This window comes from Balaenoptera ricei, chromosome 7 (assembly GCF_028023285.1).
Source record: "Balaenoptera ricei isolate mBalRic1 chromosome 7, mBalRic1.hap2, whole genome shotgun sequence".
Taxonomy (NCBI): domain Eukaryota; kingdom Metazoa; phylum Chordata; class Mammalia; order Artiodactyla; family Balaenopteridae; genus Balaenoptera; species Balaenoptera ricei.
Window position 1 is genome coordinate 14,734,264 of NC_082645.1, and position 16,988 is coordinate 14,751,251.

The 16,988-nt window shown below is 37.7% G+C and overlaps 1 protein-coding gene across 6 annotated transcripts in view; it reads right to left on the reverse strand.

Annotated features, from left to right (window-relative positions):
- The window catches only part of IWS1 (interacts with SUPT6H, CTD assembly factor 1), a 65,328-nt gene that overhangs the window by 23,742 nt on the left and 24,598 nt on the right, over positions 1–16,988 (reverse strand). For 5 of the 6 annotated variants that reach the window (XR_009504179.1, XM_059927694.1, XM_059927693.1 and 2 more), the window contains exons 4-12: positions 16,359–16,548; positions 15,747–15,804; positions 10,140–10,237; positions 8,843–8,993; positions 7,279–7,361; positions 5,679–5,808; positions 4,668–4,785; positions 1,809–1,920; positions 1,057–1,113 (exon numbers count right to left, since the gene is read on the reverse strand). Coding sequence is in view for 4 of the 6 variants with exons in the window: in XM_059927694.1 (XP_059783677.1) it covers positions 1,057–1,113; positions 1,809–1,920; positions 4,668–4,785; positions 5,679–5,808; positions 7,279–7,361; positions 8,843–8,993; positions 10,140–10,237; positions 15,747–15,804; positions 16,359–16,548 (997 nt within the window). In the remaining 2 variants the exon portion in view is untranslated. Of the gene's footprint in view, positions 1–1,056; positions 1,114–1,808; positions 1,921–4,667; positions 4,786–5,678; positions 5,809–7,278; positions 7,362–8,842; positions 8,994–10,139; positions 10,238–15,746; positions 15,805–16,358; positions 16,549–16,988 lie in introns of those variants that run through there. The other variant, XR_009504180.1, reaches the window with a different exon arrangement.

Consider the following 16,988-nt stretch of genomic DNA (forward strand, 5'->3'; position numbering starts at 1 on the left):
GCCACGCCTCCCCCCCCCCCCAGCGTGGCCTCATTCTCCTCTGGGTTCTCCTCCAACGTGCAGGACCACAACTGCTCACTGGCCTTCACTGGCTACACCCCTTTTCAAAGGGTTCAGTTTATTTCTTACTCTGTACTCTCTTGAGTCAACAATCTTTTCTACGGAGGTAACTATCAAATCTATGTCTCTAGCCCAAATTGCAGTTCTAAGCCCAGGATAATTATAGGACCATCTCAGTCACCTTACATTTAATATGCTCAAAACAGACATCATCTATGCCTTCACATCTGCTCCTCCTCTCCACCCTGGTGAAGGGTTACTTAAGTTCGAAGTTCGGGTTGGTATCCTCAGCTCTAGCCCACTTTGCGCCCGCCACGCCAGACTCCCAGCAGCTGTACGCCTGCGAGGGCCCCTCAGCCTCCTGCTTCTCCGCTACGGTCTCAGTTCAGCGGTATCGCTGCCTTCAGTTCCTCTGCCCTGCAACCCAGCCCACATCGCGCTACCAGCAGAAGCATTCCAAACCAATCGGACGACTCCATGTCCGTGCTCAAAAACTTTCTAGGAAACCACAAAGACAAGTGACAATTCCTCATCTTGACTTAAAGCACTTCAGACTTTGGTCAACATCTGCATTTCCAACCTTAGCTTCCACCACCTCAGGCACCATACTACTGCCCGACTACTTGCCATCCCTAAAACAGGCCTTGCGTGCTTACCCCACATCTTTGCTTAAGCTCTCCCCTTTGCCTACAATCCCTCTAAAGACTTTCTGAAAGAATGGACTACTTTTAATTTGATTCTGTATTTTCAGAGTTTACCAGAGAGTCTAGCACATAGCAAGCAGCAACAAAATCTTTATTGAATGAACTATTTCTCAATCTTCTTATAACCTCCAGGGCACCCATAGAATGTGAATATTCAATAAATACTACACTAGGAATCATCCCCTGCCAATGTGAACAGAGCATCATTTCATTTGCTATTTTTCTTAAAACAAAGCAGCAAGCAGAACATTCCCAATATAGTCTACATTGAAAATCAATACAAAAATCTTACTTTTCCTCTCCTGTCAGCACCTTTTCCAAATCTCTTCGGGGTGTCTGACCACCAGTGCTGGGAAAAAAAGTAATTGATGAGATATTAGGAAATGTCAGGACCTTATAACTAAGGAAAAAAGAGCAAAATGAAACATCAAACTTAGACCACCGTTAGGTCCTTTACACTGGATCAGGGAAAATAATTCCTAATATTGTATTATAAAAGTACTACTTATTATTTTTTTTAAAAAATTTTTTATTTATTATTTATTTATTATTTTTATTTTTGGCTGTTGGGTCTTCGTTTCTGTGCGAGGGCCTTCTCCAGTTGTGGCGAGTGGGGGCCACTCTTCATCGCGGAGTACTACTTATTTTAATGATCATTTGCACACCAGGTTTCACTCACCTGTAATGAGCCTGCCATCTTGGATGCAACTACATCCAGTTTATTGATATAAATCGAACATTTTTTTTTTCTCTTAAGGATCTGGAAATGGGACTGAGAAAGTTTTTTCTGCAAGAGGCTGAAACAACCTAAGCAACCTCCAGAACGGTGGCAGAGGCCAGATCCAACCAGAAAAGCCTGCGAGGGGAGGGGGTGTGGAGCTTCACTGTACACTACCACATTTAAACTAAAAAGGTATCATGAACTGCAAGACATATCAAGCAGGCGAAAGACAAAATCCTACCATCTTGTAGGTTTCTTAATGATCTTAATTACCAACCCCCCCGAGTTATCGCAACAATAGCGTTTACTCCACTTACTCCTACCTGTTCATTCGTCGCCGTTGAGGCATCTGCTCTAGGTCTCTCTGCTCCCTTTCTTCTCTTGTCATTCCTTTGTAGTTTGAGGTAAGACCAAATATAGGCCGGGACCATTCATCTACAATGGAGAAAAATTAAATATTTAGCCCATAAAGTAGCATTTCTACTACCATTCTTTGAAATAATCATACCCTAGTGTAATATCATATTCTAGGCATTAAGAACATTCTTTCCTTAAAGATAACATTATTTCAGGACCATTTGTAGAATAAACACAGCATGATACCAGCATCACAACTAGCTCCAGCTGATTCAGAAAATTCAATATAAAAAGTTCACTTAAAAAAAAAAAAAAGATCACTTAAACCTGTAATCACCACAGAGGCTTAAAGAAAGTAACATCTATCTCACTTTGACAGTCATCAACTAGCTGTGTTATTTCATAAAGACAGTTTAATTTCTAAATTTAGTCTCTTGAAAACAGAAAATCTTTTGTTTTTTTTTTTAATTGAAGTATAGTTGATTTACAATATTTAGTTTCAGGTGTAGAGCATAGTGATCCTTTTTTTGGCAGATGCTTTTTCCATTATAGGTTATTATCCCCTGTGCTATACAGTGTATCTTTATTGATTATCTATTTCACGTATAATATTTTGTACCTGTTAATCCCATACTCCTAATTTGTTCCTCCCCGCTTCTCTCCCCTTTGATAACCATAAGTTTGTTTTCTATGTCTGTATGTCTGTTTCTGTTTTGTATACAGATTCATTTGTATTATTTTCTAGATTCCACACATAAGTGATATCATATAGTACTTGTCTTTGTCTGACAAGTACTATATGATATCACTTATATGTGGAATATGTATTTCACTAAGCACAACATTCTCTACGTCCATCCATGTTGCTGCAAATGGCAATATTTCATTCTTTTTTATGGCTCAGTAGTATTCCATTGTATAAATGTACCACATCTTATTAAGCCAATTGTCTGTTGATGGGCATTTGGGTTGCTTCCATGTCTTGGCTATCATAAATAATGCTGCTATGAACATTGGGATACATGTATCTTTTTGAATTAGAGTTTTCATTGTTTTTCTGGATATATATCCAGGAGTAGAATTGCTGGACTGTATGAAAGTTGTACTTTTAGTTTTTTAAGGAACTTCCATACTGTTTTCCATAGTGGCTGCACCAATTTACATTCCCACCAATAGTGTAGGAGGGTTCCCTTTTCTCCACACCGTCTCCAGCATTTATTAGTTGCAGAGTTATTGATGATGGCCATTCTGACTGGTGTGAGGTGATACCTCACTGTGGTTTTGATTTTCATTTCTCTAATAATTAGCAATGTTGAGCATCTTTTCATGTGCCTGTTGGCCATGTGAATGTCTTCTTTGGAGAAATGTCTATTTAGGTCTTCTGCCCATTTTTTTAATGGGCTTTTTTTTTTGATATTGAATTGCATGAGCTGTTTGTATATTCTGGATATTAACCCCTTGTCGGTCACATCATTTGCAAATATTGAAAACAGAAAACCTTGAAATTCCTCTACTTTCTTACTCTAACCAAAAACAAGCTCCCTTATTACTTGTCAAAATGGTCTAAATCTTTAAAAATTACATTTTGATAGTGCAGGTGTAGGGTCTGTACTTCATTAAGTCTAAGAAAGCTGCTAAGGTGATCACACAGAAAAGTACTACATGCGCACTGTTTAGCCAGTAAAGTCCAGAGGTGCCAGCTGATGTCTTTGCTCTTATCGCTGCATTGTATCAAAACAAGAAAGGACCTTTACAGACAGAACACAGGTGTTGTCAAACTAAGAAGGAAGCAAGGAGTCTCAGGGGAGTCTGTATCTCTTTAAAAACTGACCCACTGTCCCCAACCCTGGATTCAGAATCACCTGTAGTACATCACAGGTACCAGGGGGAACAGTCTGCTTCTCTCTTGCCTAGGGCAAAAAGAACATCGAGACCCACTGCATCAAAGCATCAAAAGCTTATTGTTTAATAGGCAATAAACTACTGATTATTAATAAGATCAAAGATATAATACTTCTCTAGTTTATAAAAAGAATTAAATTTCTCTAAAGGCTTTTGATAGTCTTAAACATTCAACAGAAAAATAACTACTGTATTCAGATACAAAAGTAGTTACTATTTCAAATTAGACTTGAAGTTTAAAAATTTCTTTCCAACACAAAGCACAGGAAGAGTTAAGGAGGATGATGAAGACGCATGTGGTGTTCATGAACAATATGGCAACTGAGTAAATGAACCTCAGTTAGATTCCTCTGGATTCCTCTGTCATCAGTAAGTCATAACACACAAAGGCTTTGGAGACCATTATAAAAATAACAACAATAGCAGCAGTGGCTACCATTTCTTGAAGACTTACTATATTCTAGGCACCATGCTTTACATACACCTTCTCACTTATTCTTTAAGACAACCCAAACTAAACACATAATTCTCTGTTTCACAGAGGAGGAAACCAAGGCTTAGAGCTTAAATCACTAGCCCAAGGATATGCAATAAGGTAGGTGGTGAATCTAGGATTTGAACCCAGGTATGACTGACTCCAGGGCCAACATTCTAATCCCTCTCTCTCTACATGGTCTTGATCCATGATTAGAAAATGTATCATTCTACTTGTTATATACTGGATAGCATACTTAAATATACTGAGAAGCATTTTAAGTCTAAGGGAAAAAAGCTTAGTACCTATAAGAAGGTATCAAAAAATTTTCCTACTCCATTTCATTGACTCATTTTAAATGAAAATTGGTAAAAATATAGTTAGCTTTTATATATACTTGTCTCTCTATATACATAAACACACCAAACAAAAAGTAAAATGTACATACTGATTAATTTCCCTGCCATGTCCTTGTTGGACCTTGATTCCTTGGGGTGTTTATAGAGATACATCACTGCTCGTCCAATCCCACTATGCTTCAGGGTCTCCTGGCTCACACTAGGTAGCTGGGGAACATAAACACAGACATACATATTAATCATTCTGAAGCTGGGAGTCCTGCCAATCTACTCTAGAGGGCCGGCAAGACCTGGTTCATTCACAATAGAATAACAAAAAAGTTTTATTTTCAGGATCTACGGACACCGAACACAAACATACTTTGTGTTCACATCAGTAGTTGAGAGTTCAGTACTACCACTGAGTTGAAGTAAAACTTAACAGTATGAGAAAGTGTGAACTAAGCATCCTCAGAGGTTAGCAGCTTAATAAATCAAGGGTCCTCTCAGGCCTCTGAACCAAACAGACCTAAGCCTGAACCCAACCACAGCCATCTGCTAGCTATGTGACCTTGGACAAGTCATTTAACTTCCCTGAGTCTTAATTTCCTCATCTGTAAAATGGAGATAATACACCTACCTTGCAGGTTTGTTGTGAGGAATAAGTGAACCTATATATTTAAAAAACACCTGGCACATAGCAGGTTCCTCGGGAACTCCTTCAGAAGTTAAGTAGCTTGCCCAAGGTGTCTCAGCCACATGAAGGTGGCCCAGATCAAGATTCAAATGCATGCTTATCTGATGCTGAAGCTGGTGCTCTTTCTACTTCAAGTGCCTCCCTACAACATGCCCACTACTATACTACTCTTCTCAGATAAACCAGAGCTACTCCAAGATCTTTTTTCCTTCAATACCACAGTCACACGAAGTTTTAAAAGGCTTTCCTTTTATGCTCATTTTATTCGGTATGTTCCTAATAAACACACCTAATAAAACTCCTCTTCTGATAGGCTGTGGCAGCGAGGATATATAAATATATGGCAAAATACAGAGGTTATGATAATACAAACCACAGTAGATAATGAATGAAGAGCAAATAAGTCAGATTATCTGCCTCTGACCTCTTGCAGAATCTTCAGCAGCTCTTCTCGAATCTTTAGTGCCGGCAAACTCCTATCTGGTAGAGGGGAGAGCCATTCTTTGATGGCAGACATCACACCACTGTCAATAAATGTTTCTTTAAGGTCCTGCCTGTAATAAGAAGAATTTAAAAAAAAAAAAAAAAGTCAAGTCTATGAATGTTGATTCTATTGTAGCTTCCTTTGGATTTTCTTAGATTTAGTGATGTTTCCAAAAACTGCTTTTAAAAATTGACTCATATACATTGTTTACTGAGCACCTATTCATAGACTTCAACAGCAATATGAAATTTAGCTCCTATTTTCAAGAAACAAACAGACTTGATAGGTAAAGATGATGTGTTAAAGGAAAAAAAAAAACACAAAAAACACACCAAATTACAAAAGGTAATGCTGATATGAATGGTACAGACTGTAAGAATAATGAGCTTTAATTATTACAGCTAAGAAAAAAAAATGTTTAATCTATGAGAATAGTGATCCTCAAACTGTTTCAAGTAAGACAGAACCCAGAACTGTGCTATTCTTTGCAGGACACCAGGGAGAATACCATTCTCCTAGCAGAAAAAAATCCCAATGAAATACTGATGCTATTCAAATTTCATTTTATGTACTAGAATCAATTATGGTAACAGGGAACATGACATTATATATATGAAACCTGGCACAGATAATTTTGTCTGTTGGGATAGAGGTAGCAATTTTCTAGTAGGAAGTCCTAGACCATATGGCTGGCTCATCGGTGTACTAATGCATTTCTTTAGCCATCAAAAGAAGGCTACTGCTGAGTTCAAGGAGAAATCAAAGTTGCTCAGGAATGTGAGCAAACCAGTGAAAAGAACCTGCAGAAGGACCACTGACATAATTCATGATATAACAGGACACATGAGTCTTATTCACTATGTGCTTCAACTAGTCTCCCAGGATTTGCTCTGTTCTCAATCACACTGGGAAAAAAGATGCAATTTTACCAGACACTAAACAGTCTATAAAGAACAAAATAAGTGGTTTCCAAGTTTTTCTTTCATTAATATTAGTTTGCTATTTGTTCTGTTTGCATCAGGCATGAAAGTTTAAGAAAAATTTGTGATGAACTAATAATCTAGGAAATTCTATTCATTATTGTTTTTCTGTAAATTGACAGAACGCAATTATTCTTTAATATCTCTAGAATACTAGTACATAGCTTGAATATCATTCCATTAAAAGGGAACACTTTTTCGGACTTCCATGGTGGCGCAGTGGTTAAGAATCCGCCTGCCAACGCAGGGGACACGGGTTTGATCCCTGGTCCAGGAAGATCCTAACTGCCGCGGAGCAACTAAGCCCGTGCGCCACAACTACTGAGCCCGTGCTCTACAGCCTGTGCTGTGGACCCCGTGAGACACAACTACTAAAGCCCTCGCGCCTAGAGCCCACTCCGCAACAAGAGAAGTCACCGCAATGAGAAGCACGCGCACCGCAATGAAGAGTAGCCCCCGCTCGCTGCAACTACAGAAAGCCCGCGTGCAGCAACAAAGACCCAATGTAGTCATAAATAAATAAATAAATAAACACTTTTTCAAGAAAACAGAATACTTACTTCTTAAGGTGCATGACCACAGTAGGTAATAATGTTAATTTTTTCAGTGCTGGCTTTTTTTGATTATTCAACTGTCTGTCTTCCTATCCAGGAAGAAAAAGATTGGGAAAAAAAAAAAAAAAAAAAAGGAAAAAAGGGCAATTGTTAATAGCGAATTATAACCACTACAATTCTAAACTTTAAATATAATAAAGCAGCAATTTCTCCAAGACACTACAGTTTTTCCTAAAAGAAAGAATAATTACATAAAGAATAGACTTTCTGCAGAGCCAAAATCCACAAAACTATTACAATAATTAGTTTTAACAACTATAAACCGAGAGGAACAAATTTAATTTAAAACATTGGCATTAACTATCAAGTTTTCAGAGTTCATTCAAGGTACAAATTATACATGGAAAAATTTGGTTTATCATCAAGAATAATTTTGCAGCTATATGAGGCTTGTAAGAAAGATAAAAGAATATGCTATTAAAGAAGAGTTTTAGTATTTGCTTGGGTATGTTTTTCCTACTTTTTTTTTTTGCCAGGCCACACAGCTTATGGGATCTTAGTTCCCCAACCAGGGATCGAACCTGGGCCCTCAGCAATGAAAGCGCAGAGTCCTAACCATTGGGCAACCAGGGAATTCCCCCTACTTTTTTAATTATAGAAAATTTTAAATTCTACAGACATACAAAACAAAATAATACACTCCTGTCATGTACATTTCAACAATTAAACACACATGGCCAGTCTTATTCAGCTATCTCTCTAGCTACTTTTCCCTTCCCCCTTGAATAATTTTGCAACAAATCCTAGACACATGTCATTGGATTCACAAATACTTCAGCAAGTGTCTCTAAAAGAGCAGGACTTGTTTTTAAACATAATACTTGGGCAATTTTTACAATTTGAGCAGAATTTTTAAATGCAGTGAGTTAAATGCAATCATTTGATCAGAGACAAAAGAATGACACACAGGTTTATAACATAATAAATATGAGTTTATAATTTTTTGTATGTGAAGAAACATCACTTTGTGGTAGCAGAACCTGAGAACAAAATCATTCCCCCATAAAACCAGCAAACCAATTCAGCTAAACAGCCCCATTTTACTTAATACTTAGTCTTTTCACTTTTTTCCTAAAACACACTACTTAAAAATTAAAATTATTTCCATGCTTAAAATTTAGAACAGTAAATGCTTATTATAAAAAAAACAAAAACAAAGTATTTTTAATGTAGTTTAAGCAAGGATTAAGTGTAAAAAAAAAAAAAAAGGCGGGAATTCCCTGGTGGTCCAATAGTTAAGATTCTTCACTGTCGAGGGTCCGGGTTCAATCGCTGGTAGGGGAACCAAGATCTCATAAGCTGCACGGAGAAAAAACCAAAACAGAACAGGGACTTCCCTGGTGGTCGAGCAGTTAGTTAAGACTCCGTGCTTCCAATGCAGGGGACGCAGGTCCGATCCCTGGTCTGGGAACTAAGATCCCACATGCCTCGCAAACAAACAAAACAAAAAAGGCCACATAACCAATTATGTGGGAGAAAGAAAGATGAAGCTAGAAGTGACCTATCTCACCTCAGCAGCTTCATTCATCTTGACGATCATGGCGCTCACAACGTCGTCAGCATCACTAATAAAAGTACCACCATCACGGTTACGCCTGCGCTTGCCACTCAGGCTCTTTTTCCGCTGCAACATCATCTCAAAGTCCGACAGAAAGTCCATGCTAAGCAGTAACCCAAAATTAAGTGAAATATAAATTCCCTTTTAAATACCCATTTTCTTTTATGACAGTTAAGAACCACCAACTTTCTTAATTCTAACTCAGTGAAGTGCTACTTTCTTCTAAAGTGCAAGTACTTTTAAAATTGCTTTTAAAAGTACAAGTGATCATACATTTTATGCTCAACTTCCCAACAGTTACACATTAAATACTAATAGCCCTACACCTTCATACACTATGTTCATGCTTACATGTGTTAGCCTGAAAAAGAACATTTCAAATTTCAAGTTTTGCCTGCCACTCCATGGTTCAGTTTTAGTTGCATTGCCTTTTTGGGGGGGGGAAAGAGTTGTCTTCAATTATCTGAATTTTTTTGTCTTACACAGAATAAGTAGGAAAAAAAAACTGCTGTTTTTTAGTGATAAGAAGTATAACTCTCAAAACATAATGTGACTGAGATAAAGATAGAGATCTACAAATCTGCTAAGAGCCTCAAAAAGACTTTGTAGCTTTCACCTGAATCTTTACACTTAACGAGGAGCTAATATGCTCTCTGCCTCTATCATATAAATAAGATGATACGGTTTATAATTTAATTTCCAAAGGCACTGCCAAACTCATTCAGCTTAATTCTTGCATGTCACTAGGAATTAAAGCATCATCTTTATAAACAGTAACTAACAAATCATTCTATGTTTGTCACCTCTCATGACACTAGATTCTTCTGAACATAGATTCCAACCATCTCAACAAAACTATGTGAAATACAATCAAGGAATATTTTGTATCTAAAACTTCCCCCCTGGGACCCCCAAATCAGCTTCCTCTCTCTCTGTCAAAAAAGAAAGTTTTTATTAGGTTATTTTTCAGAAGAACTTACTTGGTAAGATATAAATTAAAAGCCTGGTAACCATACAGCCCCACAAATTAAGACAGCTGAGCACAGGGCAAATGAAAGAAAAATAACAACAGCAAATAACTTTTGGACAGCACTGTATATAGAGAAGTAGATGGGAGAAAAAAAATGGAAGATTCTTTCCTACACTTAATCAGGAACCAAAATAAGAAAAACAAAGTTTGGTAGTCTCTACTTTCATTTTTAAAGTTCTCTTTAACAAAGTCCTTTTTAAAAAAATAAAACAAACTTACTGTTTTCCTCTCTTTATGTTATCATCAGAATCCGAATCTTCTGCTTCTTTTACCTGTGTTTCACTTTTTTCTTCTTCCAAATCTTCTTGGTTAAAACCCTAAAGGCAGGGTAAGTTAGCCGGAGTTATCGCAACCTCATTACAGACTCTCTTCTATGTAACTGCTCTTAATTTTTTGCATTTTTAAAGTAATACATTCATAAAGAATAAAAATTAAGTAGATATCAAAAGACATATAGCAAAAAAGCTCCCTCCCACCCTAGCCCTTAGTGTTATTAGTTTTCTTGTCTCCTTCTTCATTTTTAAGGCTTTAATGATTTCACCAAATGACTGCAACCATAATTTAAACATTTCCCTAATGATATTTAGGTATGTGTATTTGACATTTTGAGAAACATCTGCATGCAAACTGTCCTCTACAGAGGTTATACCAAATTAACTCTCCTTCCAGGAAAGCACACATTCACCTGTTTCCTCACCTTCCCACTACTACAGCAGGTTATCAAGCATTGATATTTGCAATCTCTGGACTGAAAAAAACAAAAGGCATCTCTGTAGCTTTCTTTGCATCCTCTTATTATGAGTAAAGCTGGGCATTTCTCATGTTTCAAAGCCATCTGTTGCTATTTCTCTGTGAACTCTCAATATCCTATGGCCAGTTTTCCGTTGGATCTTTGTCTTATTGGTATGGAAAATCTCTTTAAAAATTAGGGAAATTAGCCCTTGCTACATGATGGGAACTGCACAATCCTGACATCTGTACAGTTTGATTTTGTTTATGGTAATGTCTTCTGGGTATAATTTAAAATTTTTTATGTAATTTAAATGGTCAGTCTTTTCTTTATAGCTTCCAACTTTCATGTTATACTCAGAAAGGCCTCCCCAATGGTTCCCCTAGTATGCTGTTTTCTACACTGAACTGAACCCATAATCAAGTTGATGTCCACTCTCCACACTAGAGAAACATATCTTATGCTTGTAAAATGTTGCTTAACTGAATGTAAGCCCCATGAGGGCAATGTCCAAACAATCTCTGGTATACAGGCTCTCAAATATTTGTTGAATGAATTCTTGTCTATTTTCTTTAGGTTTATTTACTATTTTTCTACCATCTTGAATTAGACTCTAAATTCATCTACTTTCATCCTCTCTTGCTTTAGTAATGAAAGTACTGACTTCTTTTTTAACACAAGAACTGTTTAACAACTAAGTTTTAAATTTGGGGGTGGCAAGGGTGCTTTTATGTGCTAATTTTGTTACTAATTTTTAATTTCATTGCACTCAGAAAATGTTGTCTATAGTTTGTACGTTTTGCAAAAGCTTGATTTAAATTTTATATGGAAATGCAAAGAACCAAGAAAAGCTAAGACAATCTTAGAGAATAACAACCTTAAAGGACCAAATAACCAAATATCGAGGGTTATGCATTAATGGTGCAAGGACAGACCAATGGAACAGAAAAGATACTTCAGAAACAGATTAGAAAATATATACATACTCGATTTATGACAAAGATGGCAGAACAGTGGAAAAGGATAGTCTGGTTCAACTAGATACTACAAATGGGGGGCGTAAATCTTGACTATCTCATATATACTGCACACAAAAACCCATTCCAGGTGGACAATATAACTAAATGAAAAAGATAAAATAATCAAGCTTCGAAAGAATAACTCAGGAGAATATTTTATAACCTTGGGGATGGGCAAAAATTTCTTACAATTCAAAAAACTTTCAACATAAACGAAAAGACTGGTAAAGTTGATTTACACTAAAATTAAGAACTTTTGCTCATCAAAGACTCCATTTAAAAAGTGAAAAGGCAAGCCACTGAACAGAAGGTATTTTTATCTTTTATAATCTCCAAAGGGCTTATATCTGGATTATATAAAAAGAGACACTTCTCTTTTCTACCTTTCCTGGTTTTTTGGTCTTGATTATTCCATTGTTTACATTCCACTTAGATTACAGATCTGTTCATTCTCTTCACGGTTGTGTCAATTTTTGTTTTGCTTATACATATTTAAAGCCATATTACTAGGTACATGGCTAGGTACAATTTTAAACCCTTTTTTCAATATAAAGAGACCCTCTTTACCTCGAACAATGGTTTTTACCTTAAAGTCTACCTCGTTGATATTCATATAGCTACACCAGTTTTCTTTTGGTTAGTGTTCGGAGAGAGTACCTTTTTCCATCCTTTTATTTTCAACTCTATCTTCTGTTTCAGATGAATTTCTAAATTAATATATAGCTGGTTTTTAAAATCCAGTCTTTAATTTGTCCTTTAATTGGAGCACTTAATATATTTCAGTATGATTTCTGATATTATCAAAGTTTATATCTGCTACCTTACTATGTACTACTTTCTAACTGTCCCACTGTTTTATATTTCTTTTTCTCTTTTCTTGCTTTCTTTTGGATTGACTAGCTTCTATTATTTCATTTTTCCCTCTCTATTAGGTTGGAAGTTACACATTCCATTAGTCTTTTTAGAGATTACCATGTACATCCTAACTTACCAAAGACTCCTAATGTACTTTTACATATATTTGCAAAGACCTGTGAACATCTCAATTCCATATAAACACCCAATTTGTCACTGCCGTCATATGTTTTAATTTTATATGCATTTTAAACCACACCAGACGTGACTTTGTTTTGGATGGTCATTACACATTTAGACCTAGCCACATGCTTTTGTTGCTCTTTTTCCCTTCCTGCATTCTTGACCTTCCACCTGAGATTTTCTTTCTGCCTTTAGTATTTCCTTCAGTTGGCATTTTGGTAAGATGAAATAGCAGGGAATCTTCATTCCTGAAAAGAATTTTTACTGAATATAAAAGAACTTTAAGTTTGCAGTTATTGGATTCTATTACTTCTGTTGAGAAGTTAGCTGTTAAAATAACAGTTGCCTCTCTGAATGTAATATCTTTTCCCCTTTGGCTGCTTTTAAGACTTTCCTGTTTTCTTTGGTTTCTTGCAATTTTCTTGTGGTGTACTGGGTTGGCCAAAAAGTTCATTCAGGTTTTTCCGTAAGATGTTACAGAAAGGGACTTCCCTGGTGGTACAGTGGTTAAGACTCCGCGCTCCCAATGCAGGGGGCCCAGGTTTGATCCCTGGTCAGGCAACTAGATCCCACATGCATGCCGCAACTGAGAGTCTGCGTGCCGCAACTAAATATCCTGCATGCCACAACTAAAGATCCCACGTGCCGCCACTAAGACCCGGAGCAGCCAAATAAATTAATTAATTAAAAAAAAAAGTTATGGGCTTCCGTGGTGGCGCAGTGGTTGGGAGCCCGCCTGCCGGTGCAGGGGACACGGGTACGGGCACTGGTCCGGGAAGATCCCATGTGCCGCGGGGCAGCTGGGCCTGGGAGCCACAGCTATTGAGCCTGCGCTCTGGAGCCTGCGGGCCACAACTGCTGGGCCTGTGTGCTGCAGCTGCTGGGGCCCGCGCGCCTGGAGCCCGTGCTCCGCGGCGGGAGAGGCCACTGCAGTGAGAGGCCCCACGCCTCTGCGAAGAGTGGTCCCCACTCGCTGCAACGGGAGAGGGCCCGTGCACGGCAGCGGGGACCCAGTGCAACCAGAAGTAAATAACGGATTAATTAAAAAAAAAAAAAAAAGGTTACAGAAAAACCCAAACGAACTTTTTGGCCAGCCCAATATTTAAGTGTGGATTGCTTTGTTTTTATCCTGCTTGTAATTTGTAGAACTTCTAGACTCTATGGCTTTATGAATCATTTCTTTAAATATTGTTTCTGATATATATACATATACATTTTCCCCCCTCTCCTTCTGGGATTCCAAGTCACTCTGTTAAACCTTCTCATGCATAATTTATGTTTTATTTTTTACATTTTCCACACTAATATCAATGCTTCATTCTACATAGTTCCTTCTATTTATTTATTTAGTTAGTTAGTTAGTTGTGGCAGGTCTTAGTTGCGGCAGGCGGGCTCCTTCGTTCCTTCTATTTATTTATTTATTTAGTTGCGGCAGGCGGGCTCCTTAGTTGTGGCATGCACGTGGGATCTAGTTCCCTGACCAGGGATTGAAACTGGGCCCCCTGCATTGGGAGTGCGGAGTCTTAACCACGGTGCCACCGGGGAAGTCCCTCTACATAGTTCCTTCTAACTTACCTTCCAGTTCACTCATTTTCTTTTCAAATACGTCTAATCTGTTGTTAAACTCATCCACCAAGTTTTTAATTTCAGTTACTGTATTTTCACAGTTCCAGAATTTCTACTTGGTTCTTTTTCAGGTATTTTAAAAAAACTGTTTGCTCTAAGAAACTTTTCGATCCTTTACCTTGCTAAACATATATATTTTTTTTTTTTTTTTTTTTTTTTTTTTTAATTTATTTTATTTATTTTTTTTTTTTTATGGCTGTATTGGATCTTCGTTTCTGTGCGAGGGCTTTCTCTAGTTGCGGCAAGTGGGGGCCACTCTTCATCGCGGTGCGCGGGCCTCTCATTACCACGGCCTCTCTTGTTGCAGAGCACAGGCTCCAGATGCGCAGGCTCAGTAGTTGTGGCTCACGGGCCCAGTTGCTCCGCGGCATGTGGGATCTTCCCAGACCAGGGCTCGAACCCGTGTCCCCTGCATTGGCGGGCAGATTCTCAACCACTGCGCCACCAGGGAAGCCCTAAACATATATATTTTTTAAGGCAATATCTAAAATTCCTGTATCTAGAGCCCCTAGGTCTATTTCTGCTATCTGCTGTTACTATTGTTTCTTTTTAAATGTTACAGATTAAGTGTGTACTGTGTATTTGAAAAACTACAGAAATAATTTGAGGTCTGTGATGATGTTACTTTTGTCCTGAAAGGATTTCTGTTTGCATATGTCAGGTGCCTGAGAGCCAGACAATGGTTTAAGAATCACTGCAATCAAACTTCTGAGACTGAGGTTCTCTATGTTGCTAGATGACTCAAAGGTGGCCTAAAATCTGAGCAAAGGCTATTTTAACTTCCAGTTCACCCTTAATCCTAGCAGTCTCAATCCAGAGCATGGGGTTTTCAGGGTCCCCTAACCTCAGCAGGTCCCAACCTCCCAGTTTTATCTCTTAAGCCTTGAGGCAATCAAAAATAAATTTAGCCTCTCAGCTTGAGTAGATGAACATCCCAGAAAAAGCAGTTCTAAATGCTGAGCTTACCTCTTTAGGTTTCTATCTTTTGCTGGGTTTTGGCTTAGTATTTCTTTGTTATCTAGTTCTTATGATGATGAGCAGATTTTTTAAACATTTTGTCTAGCTTTTGTAGTTGTCCTTAGCAGAAGGGCTGGTCCAAATTATCTCATGTGCCATTGCTATAATCAGAAGTTCCGTAACTACTGTGAGTCTTTCTCTTTAGCATTATAAAGCGTGTTTCACTGTCTCTTAATGTGTTCCTTTCTCCCCTTAATTCAATTTTGCCTGTTATTTTCCTTTTATGTCTTTGTAGACCCTTTTATTTCACTTTCTGAATACCTTTGTTCTAGATTTTTCTACTGGATACATCATAGCTATTTATTTCTACTTATTGGAATCTCCTACTAGACAACCACTGCCATAAAAACAAAAAAAAGCATAATCAAAGAGGAAATCTTTCCATCTTATACTTACGGTAAATTCTTCCTCCTCCTCATCACCAGATTCTCCAAATATGTCTGCAATAAGATTTCTAGAATATAAAAAACTTTCATTTGCTTTCTTCTCACTTGCATAGGAATCATAAAATATTTTTCTAATAGGGTATAATTTAATAACAGTAAAACATGCAGATCTCAAGTGTCCATTTCAATGGGTTTTGACAAAAGCACATATTCATGTAACCATTATCCTAACAGAACAATTCCATCTCCCCAGAAAGTTCCCTTGTGGCCCTTTCTAGTCAGTCCCCCCTATCAACATCCCAGAGGCAACCACCACTCTGATTTCCACCACCACAGATTAGTTTTGCCTGTTCTTGAACCTCACATAAGTGGAATCAGATAACATGTCCTCTTTACTCCTTTCACTTAAGATAATATTTTTGAGGTTCAACCATGTTGTAGCATGCAGCAATAGTTCAGGACCTAAAATCCTGAATCCCCCAAGGTCATGAAATTAAGCAGGGTATACTGTATTACACCTCAACACAGAATTTTAATACGAGTTTAAAAACCCTGAAAGACAAACCCCTCTCTCTACCACCTTGTATGAACCCTGGGAAGTTCAGGTTACACTGTCACTTACTCTTCTTCATTCCCTGACTCACTATCACTCCCAAACAGGTCCTTCTCTTCATTTTTCTTATCAGACAACTCTTTCCCTGCTTCTTCTTCACTGTCAGATGCTATCGTCTTCTCTCTTTTGCCTGATTTGTCTGATATAACATCACTGTCAGAGTCATCTGCATCAGAGACAACACGACTCTTCTTTGCTGCTGTTGAAAAAAAAAAAATCATCATTAATCTTACTCCATCACAGTCACTGTATTACTAAGTACAACAGGTGCTCTAAAATGTCAGTACGTGGCAAAACCCAAAGGCCTCATGATACACAGTTTAGAATAAAAAATAAATAAATAGCTAAAAGATTCAGAGTCATCTTACAATTATCTGCTATATAGAAAAAAGTGGCCAAAAGATGAAGATTTTCATCAACATAAAAGTGGGCATCAATAGCTGCCTTTCTTTTTGGGAAACAGAGAAAATAAGAGTAGAATCCCTTCTATGCTGCCTAATATTAGCAGAACTCTAAAGGCTTGGACATTCTTTTGTGGAATACCCATGTTCCTCAGTCATCCATCAATGCTCAATCTGGAATTTCTCATCTACCTTAGGAAACTGCACATGTGGTGCTCTTTTCCCTTCTCCTTTAACA